Here is a 24897-nt window from a genome sequence, read left to right as displayed (position 1 = left end):
CTGGGCTCCTTTTCGCCCACGGTGCGGAAACTGGGCCTGGGGGGAATCACGCCGGCCCACTCTCGCCCGGCGGCCCTAGGGGACTGGGGGGCGGCGAGTGGAACACAACTGGCTGCTGCGGGAAGAGGGCCCTTGGGGGCCGCGCACGTGGGGGTAGTTAAGCGCCTAGAAACCCGGAAGCCCCGCGCACCGCCCACCGCCCTGGTGACGGCTCAACGCCTCTCCCGGGTGGAGGTGGGGCGGGGCGTGTGGGAGGAGGGGCCGGCCCACCCGACTCCTCAGAGAGCCGCCCGCGAGCCGGCCCGCCCCGCCCCTCCCCTCCCCCACGGGCCCTACGCCGCGCGGGGCCAGCCCACACCGCCCACCCCGGCCCCGGCGCGTGCGCAGAAGCCCCGCCCCGCCGCCCCAGCCCCACCCCCCACACCCGCAGCCGCCCCCGCCGCCGCCGCCGCCACCTCCTCTCCCTTCCTCTCTGCTCTTCCTCCTCCTGTTTTTCTCTTCCCTCCTCCCCCTCCGCTGACGCTCGCGTAGGGCCCTGGCGTCAGACGCGCCGGGGGGCGGGGCGAGTGCGGCGGGGGGTATAAGTAGAGGGTGCAGGAGGCGGTGCTTCCCCTTCTCCCCGGCGGTTAGTGCTGAGAGTGCGGAGTGTGTGCTCCGGGCTCGGAACACACATTTATTATTAAAAAAATCCAAAAAAAATCTAAAAAAATCTTTAAAAAAACCCCAAAAAAAATTTACAAAAAAATCCGCGTCTCCCCCGCCGGAGACTTTTATTTTTTTTTTCCTTCCTCTTTTATAAAATAACCCGGTGAAGCAGCCGAGACCGACCCGCCCGCCCGCGGCCCCGCAGCAGCTCCAAGAAGGAACCAAGAGACCGAGGCCTTCTCCCGCTGCCCGGACCCGACACCGCCACCCTCGCTCCCCAGCCGGCAGCCAGCAGCCAAGCCTCCAGCGGCAGCGGATCGACCGGGTTCTGCAGCCGTTGAGTAGTTCCCGATTCCGGTTGATTTTTGTCCCTCTGCGCTTGCCCCCGCTCCCCTCCCCCCGACTCCGGCCCCCCGGCCCCGGCACTCGCTCCCCTTCTCTGACGGGAAAGGTCGCGCGGCCTGTGGCCCTGCAGGCAGCCGTGCCGAGATGAACCCCAGCGCCCCCAGCTACCCCATGGCCTCGCTCTACGTGGGGGACCTACACCCCGACGTGACCGAGGCGATGCTCTATGAGAAGTTCAGCCCGGCCGGGCCCATCCTCTCCATCCGGGTCTGCAGGGACATGATCACCCGCCGCTCCTTGGGCTACGCGTATGTGAACTTCCAGCAGCCGGCGGACGGTGAGAGCCGGGCCCGGCGGGCGGGCGGCGGGCGGCCATGAGGCTCGGGCGGCGGCGGCGGGCGGGCTAGGCCGGCGGGCCCGGGGGGAGGGGGCGGGCGGGCATGTCACCCCGCCCGAGGCCAGCGGGCCGAGGCTGGGGCGTCAGGACCCCAGCTCCCCGCGCCGGCCGGGGCCCGCGCCGCCGGCAGCCGCACGCCCCTCGCGCGCCTGGCCACTTCCTTCTCCGCGACCATTTTCTCGGCCTCAGCAGCGCTCAAACTTTAGGGTGATGACGCGCCCGGAGTGTGGGTGAGGTTGGGTTCTAACACGACGCGGCGCCCCCCCCGGTAGCGGCGAAATCCTGGGGGGTGTCGAGCGCCGAGCCCCCTTCTTCGGTAGTCGGTGGAGGCGCTCCCACCACCCCCAGGCTCTTGCCGGCGCCCCAGGACAGGGAGGAAGTGCATTTCGGTGCTCGAAAAATACCACGTGTTGAACCCGGTAACCTCCCAGGCCCGAGGCCTGTAGCCTGCCGCGGGTCCAGTCGCCTGGGGGAGCCGCGGGGACTTGGAATAAAGTTAATCTGGTGCTTTGGTGGTCGTCGTCAGGTTTCTGCGACCATTCTCACTAACGTGTGAGTGACTGACGGCTCCAGAAGTGTAAATTACCAAAACGAGACGTTGCTTTGGGGGTTTTCCCTTAGTTCAGACAGTTCTTGTAATAGCAAGTTAGGAGAGACGGGATGAAGAAGATGACCCATCGTTTTCTCAGGCAATTTAGTTAGTTTTGATTTTTTAAATCTAGTTAGTTTCGTAGTACTGGTAATTCGGTGTGTTTTTTTTTCTCTTTTATCTCCTGAAATCGTCTCTGGTTTTGAAGGATTTACTTAAAAATGTCGTCCCCAATTTTGACTGTAAAATGTTGGTGAGTGTAGTGTGTACTAGACCATTATACTTATGTGGTATTCTAGTGGTGATTTCCTTATAATAGTGGTCCAGAATATACATACATCATGGGGAGTGATTGAATGAAAAGTAAGGGATTAATTAGTTTGAATGTATGAGAAAAAAGATGCTATTAACGTTATATTTTTAAACAGTTCACAAAAATTAGAATATTTGCCAAATAGATATGTGGCCTGATGAGTTGTCGGGATTTTTCTTTATAGCTGAATCAGTTGACTTGGAAAAGTCATTTTCACTTAATTTTATGATCCATTTTTGCCCTTTTTTCCCTTGGCTACTTGAATATTTGTCAAGTATTATAAAATATAAGGAATTAAATTTTGTAGGAAAGGCCTTGAATGTGGAATTTAAAACTTTTATCTCATTAAGGAATTATTTTGTGATCAGTTTTTCACTAGGTAAAGTGAATACTGAGATTTGGGGGTAGACAGGCTGTTGAACCACACCAAGTTGTAAAACTGCACTGCAGGTTTTCTGCCCTTTGCTCTGTAGGCAGTAGTTCCAAATGCCTCTCTGTAAGGATTCTTCCCAACTCTGATCAAGTTTATTACTAAATGGAAGATCAGGGAAGGTAATTTGGGTGCAGATAATCACAAACTGAAGGGCTGATAGAGAAAACTTGAACGAATAAATTCTAGAAATGTGAACTTTTGAAACTGTTAACAGTTTCTAAACTTAACAATTTTAAATCAGGGAAAAAAATTTAATTTCTTGGGATTTGAAAAGTTGGACTTCAGGTTACCATGGTTACAGTACACTCACTGTTATTCTGTATACCAGTAGACCTGTACTGTCACTACTGAAAAGAAGGTAGCATTTTTCCATTTTCAGTTTATTTTATTCCTATATGTATACAAATTATTCTCTTTCCAAATAATCATGTGATTTTCCTTCTACTCCCCCCTTCTTTTGCTACATTGGTCCTTTTGTAGAATAGCTTCTGAAAGTGATCAGTTTCCAATTTAACAGGAAAAGGTGACTCATTCAAAAGAAGCTCAAGCAAAGTCAGCTAAAAAACTAGGGGAGCTGAATAGGTGTGGCCAATTGATAAATGAGCTGACAGCTGATTGTCACTATCTTCTAGAAACGGAAATTTTCATTTATAGAAAGACGTGGCCGGAAAATTCACTAACTCTACAGTTAACACTAGCATGGCATTTGTGAAATTTGATATTTCAGAGCTTCAAATGGATTGTGCGTGTCCCTTTAGGGACTTGTCTTTTCTACTTAAGGATATGTTTTTCCATTTAGAGTCCAAACTTATTTAATAAGTGTTTCTTTAATGGTACAGGTGCACATAATTTGGTCCTCCATAGACTCTGAACTCAGATTTTGAAATTTTCTAGCACTATCCAGAAGTAATGAATCATCAGTTGTTAAGTAAATGATCTAAGATAAAACTGGTTTTATATGTATTAATAGTGAGTTGGACTATTGTAAACCAGGTTATTTAAAAAATTTTGTTAATAGCTAAACATGCTCAACTTCACATTAGTTTTTGAAGGCACGACTCACATGTTTCTGAATGGATGAAACCTTTCATTTTTTTTTTAACATGGTAGTAGGAAGTTGTGCCATGAGTCACTGAATTCCCCTCAATAAGTCAGGAACTTTTTTTTTAGAAGATGGGCTAGTTTTTATGTAATACTGACAGGAATAAGCAATAAAACATTTTTAACAAGTAGTAGGGAATAAGTTAAAATGCTTGAAAATCTGTAAACTTCTCTGCTTGTGGATAATCTATAGTTGTTTTTAGTGTCTTTTTATATTGCTTATCAAGCAGATTGTGAAGGGGAAATCTGTTTTTATAGTTAACTAGGAACAAAAAAGCACTTTTAAATTTCATGGCAATTAAAGGAAGAGGGGATTGCTTCAAAAATATGTTAGTTCTAAACAATATGTAATCTGTTAACGTGGGACATTTGGGATTTCTTGATACTTGTCTTTGTGTTGTATGATATAAATCTAGACTGACAGGTATAAGGTCCAGCCGTCTTCAGTTTCAAGAGGTAGAGGGGCCATCTGCTCAATTACTCCCTCCACAATAGATTATATTAGTAGACTGTAAAAGTTTTGAATAATATTTACTTTGAAAATGTCTTTTCTTGCAGCGGAGCGTGCTTTGGACACCATGAATTTTGATGTGATAAAGGGCAAGCCAGTACGCATCATGTGGTCTCAGCGTGATCCATCACTTCGCAAAAGTGGAGTGGGCAACATATTCATTAAAAATTTGGATAAATCCATTGATAATAAAGCACTGTATGACACATTTTCTGCTTTTGGTAACATCCTTTCATGTAAGGTAAGCAAAAATGTGACAAGTAAACATAATTTACTGTTCATGGGGTTCTCAAGGCAAGAATACTGAAGTGGTTTGCCATTCCTTTCTCCAGTGGACCACGTTTTGTCAGAACTCTCCATCATGACCCATCTTGGGTGGCCCTATGAGCCACAGCATGGCTCATAGTTTCATTGAGTTAGACAAGGCTGTGGTCCATGTGATCAGATTGGTTAGTTCTTTGTGATTGTGGTTTTCAGTCTGTCAGCCCTCTGATGAAGAAGGATAAGAGGCTTATGGAAGCTTCCTGATGGGACAGACTGACAGGGGGAAACTAGATGGGCAGGGCCATGCTCAGTAAATCTTAATCCAATTTTCTGTTGACGAGCAGGGCTGTGTTCCCTCCCTGTTGTTTGACCTGAGGCCAAACAGTAATGAAGATAATGGGCAACCTCCTTCAAAAGGTTCCATGCATGCTGGCACTCATGCACTGCTGAACTCAGTGCCCCCAACCCTCCAGCAGGCCACCACTGACCCACACCTCCACAGGAGACTCCTGGACACTCATGGGCAAGTCTGGGTCAGTCTCTTGTGGAGTCACTGCTCCTTTCTCCTGGGTCATGGTATGCACAAAGTTTTGTTTGGGCCCTCTCAGAGTCTGTTTCCCCAGTCCTATGTAAGTTCTGGTGGCTCTGTGGTGGGGTTAATGGTGACCTCCTCCAAAAGGGCTTATTGCACCCAGAACCCCTGCCCCACAGCAGTCCACTGCTGACCTGTACTTCCGCAGGAGACACTCAAACACAGTTCTGGCTCAGTCTCTGGGTCCTGCTGCACACAAGGTTTGTTTGAGCCCTCTGAGCGTCTCTGATGGGTATGGGGTTTGATTCTAAATGCGATTTCGCCCCTCCTGCCATCTTGCTGGGCTTCTCCTTTGCCCTTGGATGTGAGGTATCTTTTTGGTGGGATCCAACATTCTTCTGTTAACTCCTGTCAGAGCCTAAATAGGCCCCAAAGATGAGAGTTGGATAAGACAGGGTTCTTGCTCTTACTGAGCACACAGTCATCTTTCACTAGATTATCAGAAACCAAATTTGGAAAATAATTGGGAACACTGGTGTAGGTCAAAGAACCCCATGCGAAATACTTAGTGCAAAACAACAAACTGTCCGTGGTGGGATTTGTCTCGTAATAGTAGGTTATAAAAATGAAAATTAAATGAGTGATTAAAAAAATTTTTAAGTGATCATAGTGAAAATATATCTAGGAATTTCTCTGGAGCTGTTGTGGGTAGTGTGAGCAACCGAACACTTTTACAGCATTGCAGCCATATGCTTAGTCGCTTGGTCTCGTCCGACTCTTTGCAGTCCTTTGGACTGTAGCCTGCCAGGCTTCTCTATTCGTGGGGTTTTTCAGGCAGGAATACTGGAGTGGGTTGCCAATCCTTTCTCCAGGGGATCTTCCTAACCTAGAGATCAAAGCCCCCTCTCCTGTACCTCTTGTATTGCAGGCACACTTTACCCACTAAGCCATGGGGAAGCTACTTGTAGTTTATTCCTTAAGATAGCAACTATGCTTTCTGTTAATAAACATCTATATTTCCCAAATATTGAGGTTAGGTAGCTGACAAGTTATCTGAACTTTGGAAAAATCCTAAATCAATAATAAGTAATGAAAAATTTGTATACATTTTTCCCTAGGTGGTTTGTGATGAAAATGGTTCCAAGGGTTATGGATTTGTGCATTTTGAGACACAAGAAGCAGCTGAAAGAGCTATTGAAAAAATGAATGGGATGCTTCTAAATGATCGCAAAGTGTAAGTATAAATATGTAGTTAATCATACTTCAAATCTGTTTTTAATAGTTAAAATCAATTCATCCATTTTACAAGAAATACATTTGTGCTCAAAAGAGATAACAGCTAGAGTGAAAATTAATAAACGATATCTTGGTAGATTTTATAATTGTCTTTTCTCCATATTTACTGTAACATACAAATAACAGTGAATTAATACAACTGGTCAGCATTCAAACTGAAAAGAAAAAGGAGAAGCTAGGTATGCTGAAATGTAAAGCTTTCCCAGAAATAAGTGCATAGTTGAAAAACTAAAAAATCCAGGCTGAAACTTAGTCATAATTTTTAAGGTAATAATTAGCCCATTTTATATTCAAAGCTGGGGCTAAAATGACTTGCCTGTTTTACATGCTGGTGTGACAGGTAAACTGGGATACAAATTTGTTGGGTAAGTTCAGAGCCCAAGGTAGCTCTTTATTTGGCCTTGTTAGTCGCTCAGTTGTGTCCTAACTCTTCGTGGCCCCCATGGACTGTCACCTGCCAGGCTCCTCTGTTCAGTGGAATTCTCTGGGCAAGAATACTGGAGTAGGTTGCCATTTCCTTCTTCAAAGCATCTTGCAGGGATCAAACCCGGGTCTCTTGCTTTGCAGGCAGATTCTTTACTATGAGCCACCAGGGATTGTTTACCCTACTCCTACAATGATTATTGTAATTGTGACAGTTTGGCTCCCTTTTCCGTGTAAAGATGAATCAGAAATAAATCAGAAGTCTTTATGGTTTATCTTTTCTGAAATAAACTTGTTCTTAAAAGTTGAAAACTTTTAAAATGATGGTACTGATAAAACCTCTGTAAGACTTTCTGCTACAGGTTGTAAAAATACAGATTTTTATGAGCCCAAAGAAATTAAAAATCTCAGTTTTCTTTATCTTCTATGCCACTGGATTTTTCTCATCTGGGCAGATTCAGCCTTGAGGTCATCTTGTAAGTGATCTGTGGGTTCATGTTGCCATGTAAACTGGGGTAATGGCACACAGATTGGGTTTGGTTCTTAGAAGTCAACTACATCACTCTTAAATCTGTGTCAGGTGGTATGGTCAGTCTGTTCACGGAGGAGTCATGCACATGGTGTTAGCTGTTTGAGTTCTGTCAACTGCACGGTTAAGGAAAGATTTGGAATATGTAAAGAACCTCATATATGTCTAAAAAACCAGCAACTTCTCAGTGTGAACAATGTTTCCAAAGGATAATTCTTAAAGTTAGTACATCTTTAGATGAGAAAAATGTTCAGCATCACTAGCATTTACAGATGAAAATATCTTTGGCTGCCGGCAATGGTTTAGAGGAGAAAATGGCTACCACTGGTGACGGCCTAGATTAAAATAAGAACTTGATTCATTGCTGTTTTCTGAGTATAAATTGATATAACCCTATTTTGGAAAGCAGTTTGTAGGTATAAACTTAAGGTCATTTATATAACCTTTGAACTGCCATGATTTCTACAGTGCTATCCTAAGAACAAGTAACAGTCTTGTAAAGTTATGGCATTATTTATAAAAGGAAAAAGTTGTGCTATCCACAATGGAATATTATGTTCCCATTGAGAACATTTATAAAACCAATTGCATGGAGAAGCACCACTGTGTGGGAGGAGGGAGATGAGAGGGGTTCTAAGGGAATAAAATCATAGGTATCTTCTCTGAAAAGAAATTGTGCTAGGTAGACTTAAACACAGAAAACAAAAAAAGACACTTAACATTCAGTCATGTTCTGGGTGGAATTAACTGAGATGGATCTTTACTTTGATGTTTATTCTCGTATTCTGTAGTGACACACGTACTACTTTTATACTGGGGAAAGCCTTAATTTTTAAAACACTTTTGTTGATAATGTCACAGAGAAATTCTTCCCAGGCTGTTGAGTGTATGAGGACAGAATTCAGTAGCATTGATTTCTGTTGTGGAAGAAGCCATGTTGGAACAGCAATGATGAAAGTTTTGTCTCTTCACTGGCCTGCTCCATGTGTGCTTCCATTCCTTTGCGTTTCTGGATATAATTTTAACCCAGGTTAGCTAGAAGGACGGCCAAGGAGTATATTAGGAAAAATACCCTTTTTTGTGGTTATAGTTGGGAGGTTTGTTATATTGGTGCTTTTATTTTTTCACTGAAGACCCTATTCCTGTTTTATAGTGTGCTCTTTATTAGAGATTCTGAAATCAGCAGTGACTATTACAGAATCACCTATCAGGCTTAATTAACTGGAACTTCATAAAGTAGAACCTAATTTTATAGTTCTTACATATTTTATTAGATTTGTTGGAAGATTTAAGTCTCGTAAAGAACGAGAAGCAGAACTTGGAGCTAGGGCAAAAGAGTTCACCAATGTTTACATCAAGAATTTTGGAGAAGACATGGATGATGAACGCCTTAAGGATCTCTTTGGCAAGTTTGGTAACGTGTCCGAATTAAGTTTTCATTTTCACGTTGTCAGTCTTGGATGATTTTGTGCTCAAATGAGACTTCATGGTGCTTAAATGTTGTAGTTAATTTGGATTAAGCTACTGATAGTCCATTATTCTAGCGTATAGGTAAAATTCTATCCAGTTTAAAGGTTAATAGTCTTGCGTTAGCACAGTAAGTTGTGACTGTAATTGGAACAGACTTTAAAAGGTTTTGCCATGTTAAGAAATTGTGCTGGATTTATGCATTAGCAGATCCCATCTTATCAGAGGTATTGCATGTGACACAGCCAACTTAGGTTGGAATGTAGTCTTTAATTATGGGTTAGGAAAGCTGGCCAGCTTTAGGATATTTGGCCAGTCACAGCATCATGTTTGAGCAATTTAAAATAATAACTTTCAACGATGCAGATTTTCCAGTGAAGTGTAACCAGTCTCACTTTAGATAGTTGTGTAGCTAATCAGAAGATGAACCTGACCTTGTACTCTACCAGATGATTTGCTTGCCCCTTAATTTTGCTTTCCCTTTTGGTTAACTTAAACAGGTGTCCTGTTTTTTTAAGAGCATTTCAAATCATAAAGAATTAGGAAATGTAATACTTTACTATTGCCAAGCTGTCATGCCACATTGAACCCTCTAAACAGTCGTATCTGTGCCCATAAATCTTGCAGATTCTCTGTAATTAGATGTGATTTTTTTAAAAAAACCTTTTCCCCCACCTACTTAAAATTAATACCCCATTCAGTTAAGTCTGTTTTATTGAGGGGGTTGGTGGGGGAGAAGTGTGTCTTCAGAAACATGCCATCTCCAGGTGCTTCTGTTTTGTCTTCCCCAAAGGTCAAACCCTTTGTTTCCTCTGCTCCCTGTTGAAAATCAAGTGGGCCAAAGCTTAAGGAATTCTTAAGAAAATCAAGTTGTTTTAGAACAGTGCATCTGTTTTGTACTAAATGCTAAGAATAAATTAACTTTGTCATTTACATTTGTCTGAAACATACCTCCTTAAATGGAAGAAGAAATATTTCAGAGAAAGAGTTTACTTAGCTTCTTAGAAGAAATAAAGGGTCTTTGAAGAGACTGTTTATTGCCCATGATAGGAGAGGGTAATTAGAGGAGAAATAAATTTCTGGAGGTTTGGGATTTTTTTTAATCCCCATTTTTATATTCTTTTCTGCACAGCTTTTATGCAACTTGAAACATAAACTAAATGTTGTATGGAATATATTTGAATCATTAAATTTTTTTTCAGGACCTGCCTTAAGTGTGAAAGTAATGACTGATGAGAGTGGAAAATCCAAAGGCTTTGGATTTGTAAGCTTTGAAAGGCATGAAGATGCACAAAAAGTAAGACTTAATATATAATTATCAGAGGCAGTGTGAGTTTTCCATATTTTATAATAAGAAGTGGGGGCTATAAAGTTGAGTTGCTCTTGCATCTAAGTACACAAGCATACCACTGGCTATTCTACATGTTGTTTTTCATATGTATTGTTTTGAATTACTTGCATTTCGTGTATTAGTTCTGAGAGTATAAATTGAAAACCTAAATTATATCTTAAGACTTCCCTGGTGGCTCAGATGGTAAGGCGTCTGCCTACAATGTGGGAAACCCGGGTTCAGTTCCTGGGTTGGGAAGATCTCCTGGAGAAGGAAATGACAACCCACTCCAGTATTCTTGCCTGGAAAATCGCATGGACAGAGGAGCCTGGTAGGCTACAGTCCATGGGGTCACAAAGAGTTGGACACAACTGAGCGACTTCACTTCACTTCATTTCACCATTATGTCTTAAAACCTCAAAGTTTAGTTTTTGTGGTGGGTCCATCTTTAACTTTTATAATCTAACATTTTCTTTATTGTTAAAAAATGAACTTACTAGTGTAAGTTAGTAATTAAAATTTTTTTTTTTTTGTAAGGCCGTGGATGAGATGAATGGAAAAGAGCTCAATGGAAAACAAATTTATGTTGGTCGAGCCCAGAAAAAAGTGGAACGACAGACAGAACTTAAGCGCAAATTTGAACAGATGAAGCAAGATAGGATCACCAGATACCAGGTTCATTTTTTAACTGAACAAGTAAAACTAAGACAGGAGTGAGGAAACCTATTCTATGTTCATTTCAGTTACTGCCAGGTAACTGGAGGGTTTGAGAGGGGAAAAGGAGAGGAAACATGGGATAAGCTAATAGGAAGTATGTTTAAGTACCAGTATGGTTTTCTTTTTCCAAATTTTTTTTTTTTTTTTAGGGTGTTAACCTTTATGTGAAAAATCTTGATGATGGTATTGATGATGAACGTCTCCGGAAAGAGTTTTCTCCATTTGGCACAATCACCAGTGCAAAGGTAAAGCATATGATGCAAATCTTTTAAGATTTGAGAAAAATATGTGCCCATGGATGTATGTATATAAATTTTATATTTCATACTGGAGTGTTGTAAGAGAACCTGGAGTATGATAGTATTTATTCCTGAATGTGTTTATCCTTTATGTTCCCTGAAAAGCATTTAAATGGAGTATTGTACATGCATTTATTTTGAATGTATGAAGAAGCATGCATGTTTTACAAAGGAGAGTCTGTATAAAAAGTCCTTTTTAAAAGTCCTTTGTGGATCACTATATCACTGCTGGCAAGGAGATAAAAAGTTTGGCAATTCTGAGAGAGGAGGTTATTATGTTAATTTGATAACACTTGCTGAAAAAACATTGATCAGGACAGAAAGGTGACAACTCCATGTTAAGGTCTGGCATAGGACTTGGTTGGACGTCCCAGATATTTTCCATGCTTGTATACTTACTGTATGCATATAAACTTTTTATAAAACAGAATCATAGTATACCTATTCTGCAATTTGTCTTTATTTACAAATCTGGGTACATATTTATCTCAGACATTTTCTCATTTTTCACTAAGGGCTGGCTATTATGTACCATAATTTATTCTGCTGTGCCCATATTGTTGGACATTTGGGTTACTTGCGTGTTAATACTATTAGACCTACCACTCTAACATCCTCATATATCTTTGCACACATACACACCAGTATTTCTGAAGTCCTAGAGTTGAAATAGCTGGTTAGTGGGTATGTATATTTAACATTAATATGACAGAATTGTCCAAAAAGGCTGAACAAATTAAATTACTACTAGTCTTGTCAAGTTAGTAGAAAGTGATACACATCTTTTTAAATGAGACATGCTATTTGCCTATTCCTTGCCTGTTTTTACATTGCATTGTTTTTTGATTTCATAGGGAGAATTTCATGTCAGCTCTGTTTTATATTGCAAATATTTTTTCCAAGTCTTCCATTTAGGACTTGGGGGTCTTTTATCATCTTAGGTTTTCCCTGTATTTTGCATTTTTTTGTTCGGAATCAGAATCTATCTGGCAGAATCTATGGAATTGTTTCAATGTGATGTGGCTATAAGCTATCCGTTAATTCAGAATTATCCCATTGTATCATGTACTAGATAGTCCAAAGTCCATATTTTACCCACTGTTTTAAAATGTAAGCCTAATATCCCAAGTTCCCATACTTGGATGGGTATATTTCTAGACTCTTTTTGAGATGTAATTGACATAAAACACTCAAGTATACAACATAGTTGTTTGATATTTGTGTATACTGCAGAGTGATCACCACGATAAGTCTAGTTAACATTTATTACCATAGATTAAAAATATTTTTTCTTATAATGGTAACTTTAAAAATCCACTCTCTGCAACTTTCAGACAAGTAACACGTATTAACTATAGTCCCCACACTGTCTCTGTACATCCTGTTCATTGTGTCCCTAGTCATTGCTTCCCTGTGAAGCATTGCTTCCCTTTATGCCTAGGAGTTTGTACTTTTTAACCACCTTCATCCGTTTCCCCAAGCCCCCTGCCTCTCTGGCAGCCACCAATCTGTTCTCTGTATCCTTGAGGCCAGTTTTTTGTTTTGTTTTGATTCCACATTTATGTAAGATCATGAATCTATTTTATTGCTCTTCTGTTTGTTCCTGTGTCACCAGCATGCTGTTTGATACAGCTGTATAGCATGCGTACATGTAGGCCTACTGAGTAGTTCATTTCCTTTCCTTACTGCTTGTTTAAAATATCTTCGGAGTTATTGTGAAGTTTCCTGAATGTTGTTTATACTCCAATATTTATGGCCCTTATGGTTGTCAATGTGAAATTTTAATTTTAAAATGAGACTCAACTGCTTCCCCCCACCAAAGAGTAATAAAGCATCTTGTCAGCTTGGCTTGTTAGAATAGTCAGATTTTAATTGTACATTTTTCTAAATATTTTACTAAAATTTAGTAGGCTTTTAATGTGTTTAGAAATTAAACCTTAATATTGAAAATCTAAAAACCTTAAAGTTTCTGTTGTGTCTTCGCCCCGTTACTTTTGCTTGGCTAGGATAATGCATACATATAGTTTACCCTTAGTATTTGGATATTAAAGGGAAAATTGTGGGGAAAATGATGCAGGTATTGACAGGGTTAAATGTGAGGTGGTGGCTCTAGTTGATGCTGTTTTTGTGCCTCATCCTTCCATTGCATTAATTGTCTGTTTTTTTAATTTTCTTTCAATAGGTTATGATGGAGGGTGGTCGCAGCAAAGGTTTTGGTTTTGTATGTTTCTCCTCCCCAGAAGAAGCCACTAAAGCAGTTACGGAAATGAACGGTAGAATTGTGGCCACCAAGCCATTGTATGTAGCTTTAGCTCAGCGCAAAGAAGAGCGCCAGGCTCACCTCACTAACCAGTATATGCAGAGGATGGCAAGTGTAAGAGCTGTGCCCAACCCCGTAATCAACCCCTACCAGCCAGCACCTCCTTCAGGTTACTTCATGGCAGCTATCCCACAGGTAGGTTCTAGAAAAGGAAAAAAACCTCACGAAGGTTTTCCTGTTCGTTCACCTTTAACATTTTGTCATTCCACCCCCCCTACCCCCAAAAAAGAGTAAAGTCTTAATATGAAAACATTGAGATGTGAATTATGATTGGATTTGAAAAATGCTTAAGTCGTGTCTGACTTTCGACCCTATGGACTGTAGTCCACCAGGCTCTTAACCGGATTCTCCAGGCAAGAATATGGGAGTGGGTTGCTGTGCCCTCCTAGGGATCTTTCCTGGAGTGTGAGGACCTGTTAAATATTTTGAACATGCATAATGTATTGTATTATGTGCTTTTTCTATGACCGATAACATTTGCTTGCTTCCTACAGACTCAGAACCGTGCTGCATACTATCCTCCTAGCCAAATTGCTCAACTAAGACCAAGTCCTCGCTGGACTGCTCAGGGTGCCAGACCTCATCGTAAGCTTTTTTTTTTTCTTTTCAAGTTGCAAAGTATTTGAACTAAAAAACATAAATGAGGCAAATTAGCTGTTACATACCAATGGTATATTAGCTGTTGCTTTCCATAATTTATAGTTACAAGTATTTTTGACATTTTGGGCATCTTTAGCATTTTGTTCTTTAAAAAGAATCTTAAAATGCTAGTAATATATATGCTGGTTTGATTTTTTTCTTTTTAATCACAAGTTTGGGAATGCATCCAATTCCATTTCATATTTTTATACTTTGATGTGAAGTGGCATAAAAGTCTGAAGAAATGGCAGATAGGAGCCTAAGCTTTTAAAAAATATGCTTGTTTATATTTGGTCATTTTTAGTCTTTTGTGCAAATCTCACCTCTGAAAAAGCAAGATGAACACTGAGTTTTTCCCGAGTTAATGTGTGTTCATATCTTTAAACGTAGCATTCCAAAATATGCCCGGTGCTATCCGCCCAGCCGCTCCTAGACCACCATTTAGTACTATGAGACCAGCTTCTTCACAGGTTCCACGAGTCATGTCGACACAGCGTGTTGGTGAGTATTAACCCTTCCCGTAAAAGTTGGTCTCCAATTGGAAATACGAAGATAAATACAAAAAATGTTCTTATTTTTCCAGCTAACACGTCAACACAGACGATGGGTCCACGTCCCGCAGCTGCTGCAGCTGCAGCTACTCCTGCTGTTCGCACCGTTCCACAGTACAAATACGCTGCGGGAGTTCGCAATCCTCAACAACATCTTAACGCACAGCCACAGGTCACCATGCAGCAGGTGTGGATTTGATCGCTTCTTTATGAGAAAGATGACAGTCCTTGATTGCAAAGACTTGGAGTACAGCGTATGCTGTGTGAGAGCTTAAGCTATCTAGAACATCTTGTTGAAGTCCCACTAATGGCTAGTATGTAAAAATATATGCTATACTCCAGGAACTAGAGCAGCGTTTTCCCTTCCTGAATTGCTTATGTGATTTGAGAGTTTTATTTGGCATAGTTGTAAGAAAGGGTGAAATAAAGTTTAGTGTGTGAGATTTGGCTTACCGTTTTTTTGTTTGTTTGTTTTTTGACCCCTGGGACCAAAATTGTGGTTGATTATACTAGAAGTATGGTTCCAAAGACTACTCCAGATAAAGAAAATTCAGCATCCCTGTGCTTATAATACTTGAGCACTTAGGTGTTAATAGCTGCCTTAGGCTGCATTTTCTGGTTCACTCAGTGTCTCCTGTTTATGTTTAGATTATAGTCTTTATCCAGTTATTTTCCAGTGATGACTGTATTTGTGCTTGCCATTACTTCTGTACTTAGGAATTTTCCCATTTTCTTTCTAGCCCGCTGTTCATGTACAAGGTCAGGAGCCTCTGACTGCTTCCATGTTGGCATCTGCCCCTCCTCAAGAGCAGAAGCAAATGTTGGGTAAGTACCTTTGTCCCACCTGGTCACTTACAGTAAGAGATTAGAAAATAAGAAGACAGTTAGACTGCCTTTGCACCTAAAAATGACATCTAGGGTGGGGGGATCTGAATTGGTATGAATGATTACCATGGCAGTTTATCTGCCTAACTCATTAAAAGCCTGGAAATCTATTAAAATGTGGCCTTTGATGGACAGGGTAATGGGGCATGACTTGCCAGGTATCCTTCCACATTTTCTGAAGAAGGAGTTTGAAATTTGAACCAAATGAGTAAGCCACTTTGATTTTGACTGAGCACAGATTTAACACGTAGCTTCATTTCATCTTTTTTTGGCAAAGTGATGCTTCTAAGAATTAACTGCCTTGTGGTAGATCTTAATCCATTTTATACTGATCATCTCATGAAAGACACTGAAATGGTGGATAATGGGTTTGCATTTATTTGCTGTATACGAAGGGTTCATAAATCCCAGTTTTACTATAGTAGATGCCTTAAAAAATTTTTTTTTGATTGAAGGAGTTTTTGAATGTTTTTGTTCCTAGGTGAACGGCTCTTTCCTCTAATTCAAGCCATGCACCCTACTCTTGCTGGTAAAATCACTGGCATGTTGTTGGAGATTGATAATTCAGAACTTCTTCATATGCTTGAGTCTCCAGAGTCTCTCCGTTCTAAAGTAATTTAAATTTATCATTTCCCTACCAGCTTCTTATACTACATGTTCCAGGATGTCTTGTAGAACATTTGCTTTGTACAAGTCACACACAGTTCTAAGAGCTTTATAAAATGTTAATTGAAAATCCTAATAACCTATGGTGCTGTTATCCCTATTTTATAGATAGGAAAACTGAAGCATAGAGAGGTTAAATAATTTGCCCGGTTGCTCACAAAGCAGCTAGTGAATGGCAGAGCTCGGTTTTAGATCCAGGCACTGTAACTCCAGCGTCCATTAACTGTCTATTAACTGTGCTCATCTGTATTGAAGAAAGTGATATTTGCTGATATTTCTGAACTTTGGGGGATTTTTGGTGGGGAGAGAGTGGGAAGTACAAGAGGTTAATAATTCCAAAACAGTGGTGGAATAGAGCCCAAAGGATACAGATGTATAGTTGGAATGTGGTTTTTTTTCATAAGTCATTAACAGTTTCATCTGAGGAAAGGAGTTTGCCTTTGTTGGACATTTGTAGGTTGGCAGTTTGAAGCTGTATTCTAATTATTGCTTTTCAGAACCAGTTTGTTTTTGTTTTTTCAGGTTGATGAAGCTGTAGCTGTACTACAAGCCCACCAAGCAAAAGAGGCTGCCCAGAAAGCAGTTAACAGTGCCACTGGGGTTCCAACTGTTTAAAGTGAGCCTGCCTCGTGTTTCTTATTTTCACAGTTTGAGCATGTACTGAAATGCAGCAAAAACTCATTTTATCACTAATCCAAATGCATTGCCAGTTTTTCAAAGAGAAGTAAAGATACAGAGGAGTTAACTACCTGTTACCCTGGTATAGACTTGAATTTTTGAGATCAAGACCCTGTCAGACGTTTTGCATAGTAATTTGTGTTAAATAGCTATAACATGGATTGGCCCTGTATAGATAGCTGAAGGACTTTCATAGCTTAATACATTTTCTTGACTGGCAGTGATGAAGTTGTTTTTTGGCCTCTAATATTGCCTTTCATTACCCCCAAAAAATAGGGTGATGTAGCTGTGTAGCCAGAGCCAGGCGTGTACAAAGCTTTCCTATAAAATAGGAAATAGCTGGGGCTGTGCAGGTCATGTTCCGTGTTGAAGCTCCTCTGCCCCGCTGTCACCATGTGAGAGCGGCCCCGCAGCTTGTGAATGAGCAGGGGTGGCTGTGGTTCATTGAGCTTTACAGACACAGGCTCTCAACAGGCTGAACTTGGCTGAGGGCTTTCATACTGATAAGTGCCAGTATTGGTCCTCTTACTTTTGTTTTTATTAAAATACTTGACATAACAACATTGTGTAAATTTAAGATGTGCAACGTGTTGATTGGATACATTCATATATTATAAAATATGACTGTCATTATAGCTATAATTAGCACTTCTGTCGCTTAGGTAAAAGTCCTTTCTTTTTAGTGGTTGGAATCATTATGTTCTGTGTCTTAAATCTGATATCATAATCTCTTTTTCTCCCCCACATTTACAGATGATCAGGGACCATGAAAAGAAACTCGTGCTTCACCGAAGAAAAATACCTAAACATCGAAAAACTTAAATATTATGGAAAAAAAACATTGCAAAATATAAAATAAATAAAAAAAGGAAAGGAAACTTTGAACCTTATGTACCGAGCAAATGCCAGGCCTAGCAAACATAGTGCTAGTCCTAGATTACTTATTGATTTAAAAACAACAAAAAACACAAAAAAATAGTAAAATATAAAAACAAATTAATGTTTTATAGACCGTGGGAAAAAGAATTTTCAGCAAAGTACAAAAATTTAAAGCATTCCTTTCTTTAATTTTGTAATTCTTTACTGTGGAATAGCTCAGAATGTCACTTCTGTTTTGAATAACAGAACTTGGATAACTGAGCAAGGAAACGTAATTTGGACTATAAAATTCTTGCTTTAATAAAAATTCCTTAAACAGTGCACAGTGATGTTATGCTATTTTATTTCTCTGTAATTGGCTTGGGAAAATAGGTGATAGTTAGAACCGACGTTAAGAGCCTCTTTCATAACAAAGGTACTGATTGTTTTTCAGAAGTTTGTTAGGTTTATGGAAGAGACAAAACAGTGCCTCTAATGCACCTTATGAAGTCAGATTTCCATGTGAGTTCTTTTGAGATGATTTCAATATATGATACATTAAGGTTTCTAGGCTGGGTGCTAGCTTTTAAACTATCACTTATGTGGTATAAAGCAGTAATAACTACTGTGTTTGCTGGACAGGAGGGTGTAGAAAAAAATTATACCAAAAACTTAAGTGTATTTAGGATTAATTTTAAGCCTTAATTTTATAGACTTGTAATTTGACTTATTGATTATTGCGACTTAACTCAGTATAATACTTTATCATCCAAAGTACTTTTAAATAATGAAGATAATAGAACTTCTGCATTGAGAGAAGTGGATTTAGAACACCAGGATTGGGGCCCATGGCATACACATTAAACAGGTATCCCTGACAGTTTCAGTGTGCTTTAGAGAATGATCTAGTTTTAACTCTATTTCATTCTCTACACACTACTGCCAGAGTTTGCTTTGTGAGTTGCATATCTGATTATCACTGTGCTAGAATTACCTCAATTGTCTTGCCTTTGGGAGCAAATAAGTCTGTCTAAAACCTTAGCTGTGACAGTGCCAGCCCTCCCTGCATATTTGAAGCCTTAGCCATGCTTCTGTACCTGGAATGCGTTTCACCGTATTCTGAAACTGAAAATACACAAACCCCACTTCCTGCCCCATGGCTTATATCATATATCATGCACCTAGTAGGAATTATTAACTGATGATTTTGTATTTTGCCTGGCTGTAGCCCTACCCTGACTGTTGAGATGAAAACAATTTTTATGAATCATGAAAGCTTTATCAGGGATATATCTCAATTTGAATACAGAATGGTTCGAGCCTTCACATTTTAAAGGAGCAGCTTCTAAGATGTCTCAAGCTAAAGTTCAGATCTAGAGTTTGCAGGTGGTGGTCACAGACAGCAGTTTGCTTTGTATGTTGGATTGCTAGAATTCAGTATTTCTTGTGTGATACAAAGATAAACCATTTGATTTTGATTTCTTTTTCTTAGAGGAGACAACAAAACAGGTAGATACCTGTAATCTACTTGTAGGAATTGGCATAGGAAATATATCTTCATTGTTTTGATTGTGTTAAGTTCACCTACTCAACCAAAAGTTACTTGTCACCCACAAAATCTTTGTGCAAATAGATTTCAGTCATCTGTGGATAGCACAGAACGTTAAAAAATGAGTCACCTGAAATCCACGTGTTCCCAACCAAACTAAAAAATGCCTTGTTTCAGCTCTCAAAAACAAGTGTCCTGTTTGTGCGTCAGTTTGACATTCTCGTGCTGTGTGTGTCTGTGAGTGAGTGTGTGTATGATTTTACTGTTTAAATGGCCCCTCTGGAGAAAATGTAAGTTTCATTTGGGCATAAGTTACAGACCTGTCAGCTGTGGGTTCAGTGTTAATATATTATTAAATAAGGTGTCTTTAGACAGAAACACAAAGCTGTGTGTCAATTGATGAAAATGTGATAGGCTCACAGGTACCTAACTTATTTCCCCTAGGAGCAATGACTCAGTTATTTACTAGTTTCAGTGTTAGCAAGACTTCACAAAACAGTCTTCACAGATGATAACTGACTAGTGTCTGATAAATGTATGGCTGGGCTTTCCTGGTGGCTCAAACAGTAAAGAATTTGCCTGTAATGTGGGAAACCTGGGTTCAATCCCTGGGTTGGGAAGATCCCCTGGAGGGAGGGCATGGCAACCCACTCCAGTATTGCCTGGAGAACCTCTAGGCTACAGTCCATGGGGTTGCAAAGAGTCAGACATGACAGCACACCCAACTTCATGTAGGATTTGAAATGAAGCACAGTGAAAGGTACTACCATATCTTAAGGTTTAGTTATGGCTGCCTCTGTTGGCAGGTAGGAGATGATAATGGCTACTTGGAAACTGCTTTTTTTAGCCTAGAATCACCTTTTCTGAAGCATGCACACTAAGTTGCATGGCTAAAACAAGCTAATGTATCTTGTTTACAGGATGCCACCTTTGATTATACCTCTCAAACTAATGGGTCACAAATGAGTGGAATTTTAGAGAGTACTTTTGAGATTCCCTGGTGGCTCAGACGGTAAAGCGTCTGCCTCCAATGCGGGAGACCAATATTCGATCCCTGGGTTGGGAAGATCTGGAAAAGGAAACACAACCCACTCCAGTACTCTTGCCTGGAGAATCCCACAGACGGAGGAGCCTGGTAGGCTACAGTCCATGGGGTCTCAAAGAGTCGGACATGACTGAGCGACTTCACTTTAGAATTTTCTTACTCTTGATGTAAAACCATGGTCCCTATTCATTTGCAGTGAGTAAGTGAAGACCTGGATAGCTGTGCTTAAAAAGTGCATTCTCCCTATAAGACCAGTTCTCATGGAAACGATCAAGTTCGGTTCAGATTTGAAGCACAGTGGGTGGAGCTGGCCATCTCTGTACGGCTGTGATGGTCTGATGCATGCTGATCTGCTGGAGATCAGTGCTACACAGATGAGTTCTGGTCTGTTTTCTAGACTTCATATTGAAGATTCTTCTCATTCACGGAAGAGTCAATTAGACAGTCTTAACTAGTTGAACTTAAGGGTTTTTTAGTTACTTTGATAACATCTCCGGTGTTGCTTTGTCTTCTCAGCCACCTAGTTGGAAGTGTTAGGTGTAAAAGTGGCAGAATAAGAAAGGAAGGCTAATTTTAGGTGTTGATTGTTTTTCTGTCCGTCCACAATTTTAAGTTTGGGGGCGGGGTGGGGGGGAATTTGTCTTTTCAACAAAGATAGTGGTGGTGATGGTAGTTCTAGTCGCTAAGACTCTTGTGACTCCATGATCTGTAGCCCATTAAGATCTGTACATGATCTGTAGTCCATGGAATTTTCCAGGCAAGAATACGGAAGTGGGTTGCCATGCCCTGCTCCAGTTATCTTCCTGGCCCAGGGATTGAATCCAGGTCTCCTGCATTGCAGGTAGATTTCTTTACAGTGATAATTTGGTGGAACCGTAATTATGGGCAACAACAAAAATGGTGAAATGAGCGAGGAGCGGAGAGGGCGTGCACTGAGCAGCTGCGGGCACCTGTAGAGCAGGGGCTCTTAAGATGGGCAGGGCATTTGAAGCATCAGGATTTGTTTTAAACACTGAAAAGCTTGCTTTTGAATATTGAGCATCAATATAGTTGGCTTATCAAGTGAACTCTACATGTACTATCATTCAGTTCTTAAAACCATCCCTAAGTTAGAGTCAGTCATATACTCTCATTCTACAGGTGAGGACACTAAAGCTTAGGTTTCATGACGTTCCCAAAGCACATAGTAAGTGGTAGTGAAGCTTGGATTTGAATCCAGATCTACAGGCTCTATAGTGCATGTTCTTAGGGTCTGTGTAAACTGCCTACAAACTATGAAAAAGTGAAGTTCCATAAAATCTCAAATGCTTAGGCTACCTTCAGCCCGGGAGACAGGAGGTGAGGAGTTGATGGGAGATATCAGTGCTTGAGAGTAAGATGCTCTTCTGTTGTCACAGTTTTAGGGCAGTCAATTATTTAGGATAATGAAAAAGGATGTCTTTAACCAAGCTGAGCATAATTCCAAATCAGTCCTTTCTTTTGAGCATCTTGGACTGCCTGGGAACATCAGACATTTCTTTTAGCAACCCTGTGATCATTGTTCTGAGTTTGTTCATATTCTCATTCTAGGTTCCTTTAGAATTATAAATGGACTTAACCAAAACCTTTTAATTACCCCAAGAGTTTTTGTAAAACTTTTGGAACTAACCTGACCCTGTATTGTTCGTCTCTGCCGTGCGTGCATGCCAAGTCACTTCAGTCATGTCCAACTTCTTGTGATCCTATGGCCTGTATCCTGCCAGACTGTCCATGGGATTCTCCAGGCAAGACTGCTGGAGTAGGTTGCCATTTACTTCCCCAGGGGATCTTTCTGGCCCAACAGTCGAACTCCTATAAATCTCCTGCATTGGCAGGCAGATTCTTTACCACTGAGCCACCTGGGAACATACCAACCTTTTCTCAACAGTTATTAGCAAATAGATAAAATGCTAATTGGCTGCTGCTAAAGAAGAAATTTCCAACAAGTGGGTATGTTTTATTTAAGTAACCTGCTGTTAGTAAGTAGCAAAACCAAATCTAGAACTCCAGGATCTCTGACTTGAGTCTGTGCTATTAACTTTCATTTTAGTTTAGCTTTTATTTCTCTTGCTATTTATTCCTTTATGCTGAAAAAAATTCAACAGACAAGAATTCTTTGTACTTCTTTCCCAATTACATTAATGGATAACAACTTTTAAAAATAGAGATCACTGAAGTGATGTCAGAATCATGATGATCTAAGTCCTTTTCTCTATCCTTTTGAACAACTAACCAGACCACAAGAGAACAGAAGTGCCCCCTCATATTACACCAAAGGACACACCAGCCCACCTGTGCAGAGATAACAGGTTTTTAGTAAGGCTGTGGCTCCAAGGGGTATAGTGAACCTACCCTGCCCACCACTACTTGCCATGGATTGGGAGGAAAGAGCCTGGAGGGTGCAAAACCGGGTGGATGTCAGATATCCACCAGCAAGAGAGCTGGTGGAAGTCTAGCCTGCCTCAGGAGATTCCAACCTGCCGTCAAAGCAGCATAGACACAGAGATAAGTTTGGAAAAGGGAAGAACTCACACAGGTGGTCCCTTTCCCAAGGAGGGCACAGCAAGGGGCTGGGCTTTTTGTGACAGCAGTGGTCACCTCTAAGGCAGAGGAGGTGGAAAGTCGTGATCTCACTCATGGAGGAGGTAGGTGGAGAGCAAAAGTGACGAATGCATGCCCGGCTACCACAGTTGTGCAGGGTTTAGCTGGAGAAACCCCTCTCCAGCAGCAGCAGATTTCTGAGGATGGACCTCCATGACTGGAGAGGGAAGAGAAAGGTAAGGATATGAAAGAGTGTTAAATGCATTTCCTGTCTGAGGACTTCAGCAGGTCTACCCACAAACCTCCGAGAGTATTCCACTCAAGGCTCCCCCCACCAGGCTGTGGGTACTCATTGCTCCAAGTGCCAAACCCACCTACACCCCACTCCACTGCCACATTCCTGAATCCATCCCAAGACCCAGCTCCAGTACACACACAGGTCCCAGATGCGGGTCAAGTTCAGTGAGCAAGAAAGAAAGTCACAAACTTGAGCTTTAGAGCCACAGTCTGAAATACAAAAGAAAGGACTTTAATAGCCCGTTGAACTCCCAAAACCAAAGAGAACATAAATCTTGGTTAAGAATGTAGGTGGTGCTATCACTACATCATGTCTCTTTGCAACCCTGTGGACTGTAGACCACCAGGCTCTTCTGTCCCTGGAATTTTCCAGGCAAGAATGCTAGAGTGGGTTGCCATTTCCTCCAACCCAGGGATCAAACTTGTTTCTCTTATGTCTCCTGCATTGGCAGGCAGATTCTTTAACCACTGTGTACCTGGAAAAGACTCTGATGCTGGGAAAGGTTCAGGGCCGGAGGAGAAGGGGACGACAGAGAATGAGATGGCTGGATGGCATCACCGACTCTGTGGACATGAGTTTGAGTGAACTCCGGGAGTTGGTGATGGACAGGGAGGCCTGGCGTGCTGTGATTCATGGGGTCGCGGAGAGTCGGACACGACTGAGCGACTGAACTGAACTGAACTGAACTGAACCTGGAAAGCTAAGAAGGTAGCTGCTGCTTCAGTTGCAAAAGCAAGAGTGCATACCCACAAACATGAATACTTAAGTCTGCTATCACAAAAAGAAAAATAATTCTCCACCAACTGAACACAAGACACACAAGACTGCAATCTAACTGATAAAGAATTTACAATAACTTTACTGAAAAAATTCAATGAGCTACAAGAAAACTCAAGGGGTTTCCATGGTGGCTCAGTGGTTAAAAGTCTGCCTTGCAATGCATGGGATGCCAGTTGGACTCCTAATCTGGAAAGATCCCACATCTGCTGAGCAACTAAGCCCAAGCACCACCACTACTGAGCCTGGACTCTAAAGCCTGCAAACTGCATCTACTGAGCCCATGTGCTGCAGCTCCCGAAGGCTGTGTGCCCGAGAGCCCATGTTCCTCCTCAAGAGAAGCCATTGCAATGAGAAGTTTGCACTCCACAACTAGAGAGGAGCCCTTGCTCACTGCAGCTGGAGAAAACCTGTGTGCAGCTATGAAGACCCAGCACAGCCAAAAATAACTAACTAAAATTTTATATATATATATATATATATATATATATATATATACACACACACATATGGAAACTCAGATAATTAAATGAACTCAGGAATAAAATTAATGAACCAGTTTTTTAAATTAATTTTTATTTTATATTTTTATGTTATATTTTTTATATTTTATTTTATTTTCAAATATAAATTTTATATTTTTATTTTTATTTTATAATCGTATAGTTGATTTACAATGTTGTATTAGTTTCATGTGTACAGCAAAGTGGTTCAGTTACAGAAGGAATTCTTTAACAAAGAGATTTAAACTGTAACAAAGAAACAAACGAATTCTGGAGCTGAAGAATTAAATAGGTCAAGAATGCAATAGAGAGTATCGGTAATAGGACAGACCAGATGGAAGACAGAATAAGTGACTTGGAGAATAAAAATATAGAAGT

The 24897-nt window shown here is 41.0% G+C and overlaps 1 protein-coding gene across 1 annotated transcript; it reads left to right on the top strand.

Annotated features, from left to right (window-relative positions):
• Positions 1-601: 601 nt before the first annotated feature.
• PABPC1 (poly(A) binding protein cytoplasmic 1) lies at positions 602-18130 on the top strand. The gene is made up of 15 exons (XM_055431954.2): positions 602-1327; positions 4382-4575; positions 6249-6364; positions 8653-8792; positions 10048-10142; positions 10713-10850; positions 11042-11137; positions 13374-13646; positions 14006-14096; positions 14541-14651; positions 14734-14888; positions 15442-15526; positions 16068-16198; positions 16775-16868; positions 17684-18130. The coding sequence occupies exons 1-14, from the start codon at positions 1135-1137 to the stop codon at positions 16865-16867; spliced, it is 1911 nt and encodes a 636-aa protein (XP_055287929.1). The 5' UTR covers positions 602-1134; the 3' UTR covers position 16868; positions 17684-18130.
• Positions 18131-24897: the final 6767 nt, after the last annotated feature.

The sequence above is a fragment of the Moschus berezovskii genome, chromosome 16 (assembly GCF_049115385.1).
Source record: "Moschus berezovskii isolate FMDL1 chromosome 16, NW_MosBer_1.0, whole genome shotgun sequence".
In the NCBI taxonomy this organism is placed as follows: domain Eukaryota; kingdom Metazoa; phylum Chordata; class Mammalia; order Artiodactyla; family Moschidae; genus Moschus; species Moschus berezovskii.
The sequence above is the reverse complement of the archived record's forward strand: the minus strand, read 5'-3'. Positions and strand labels throughout refer to the sequence as shown.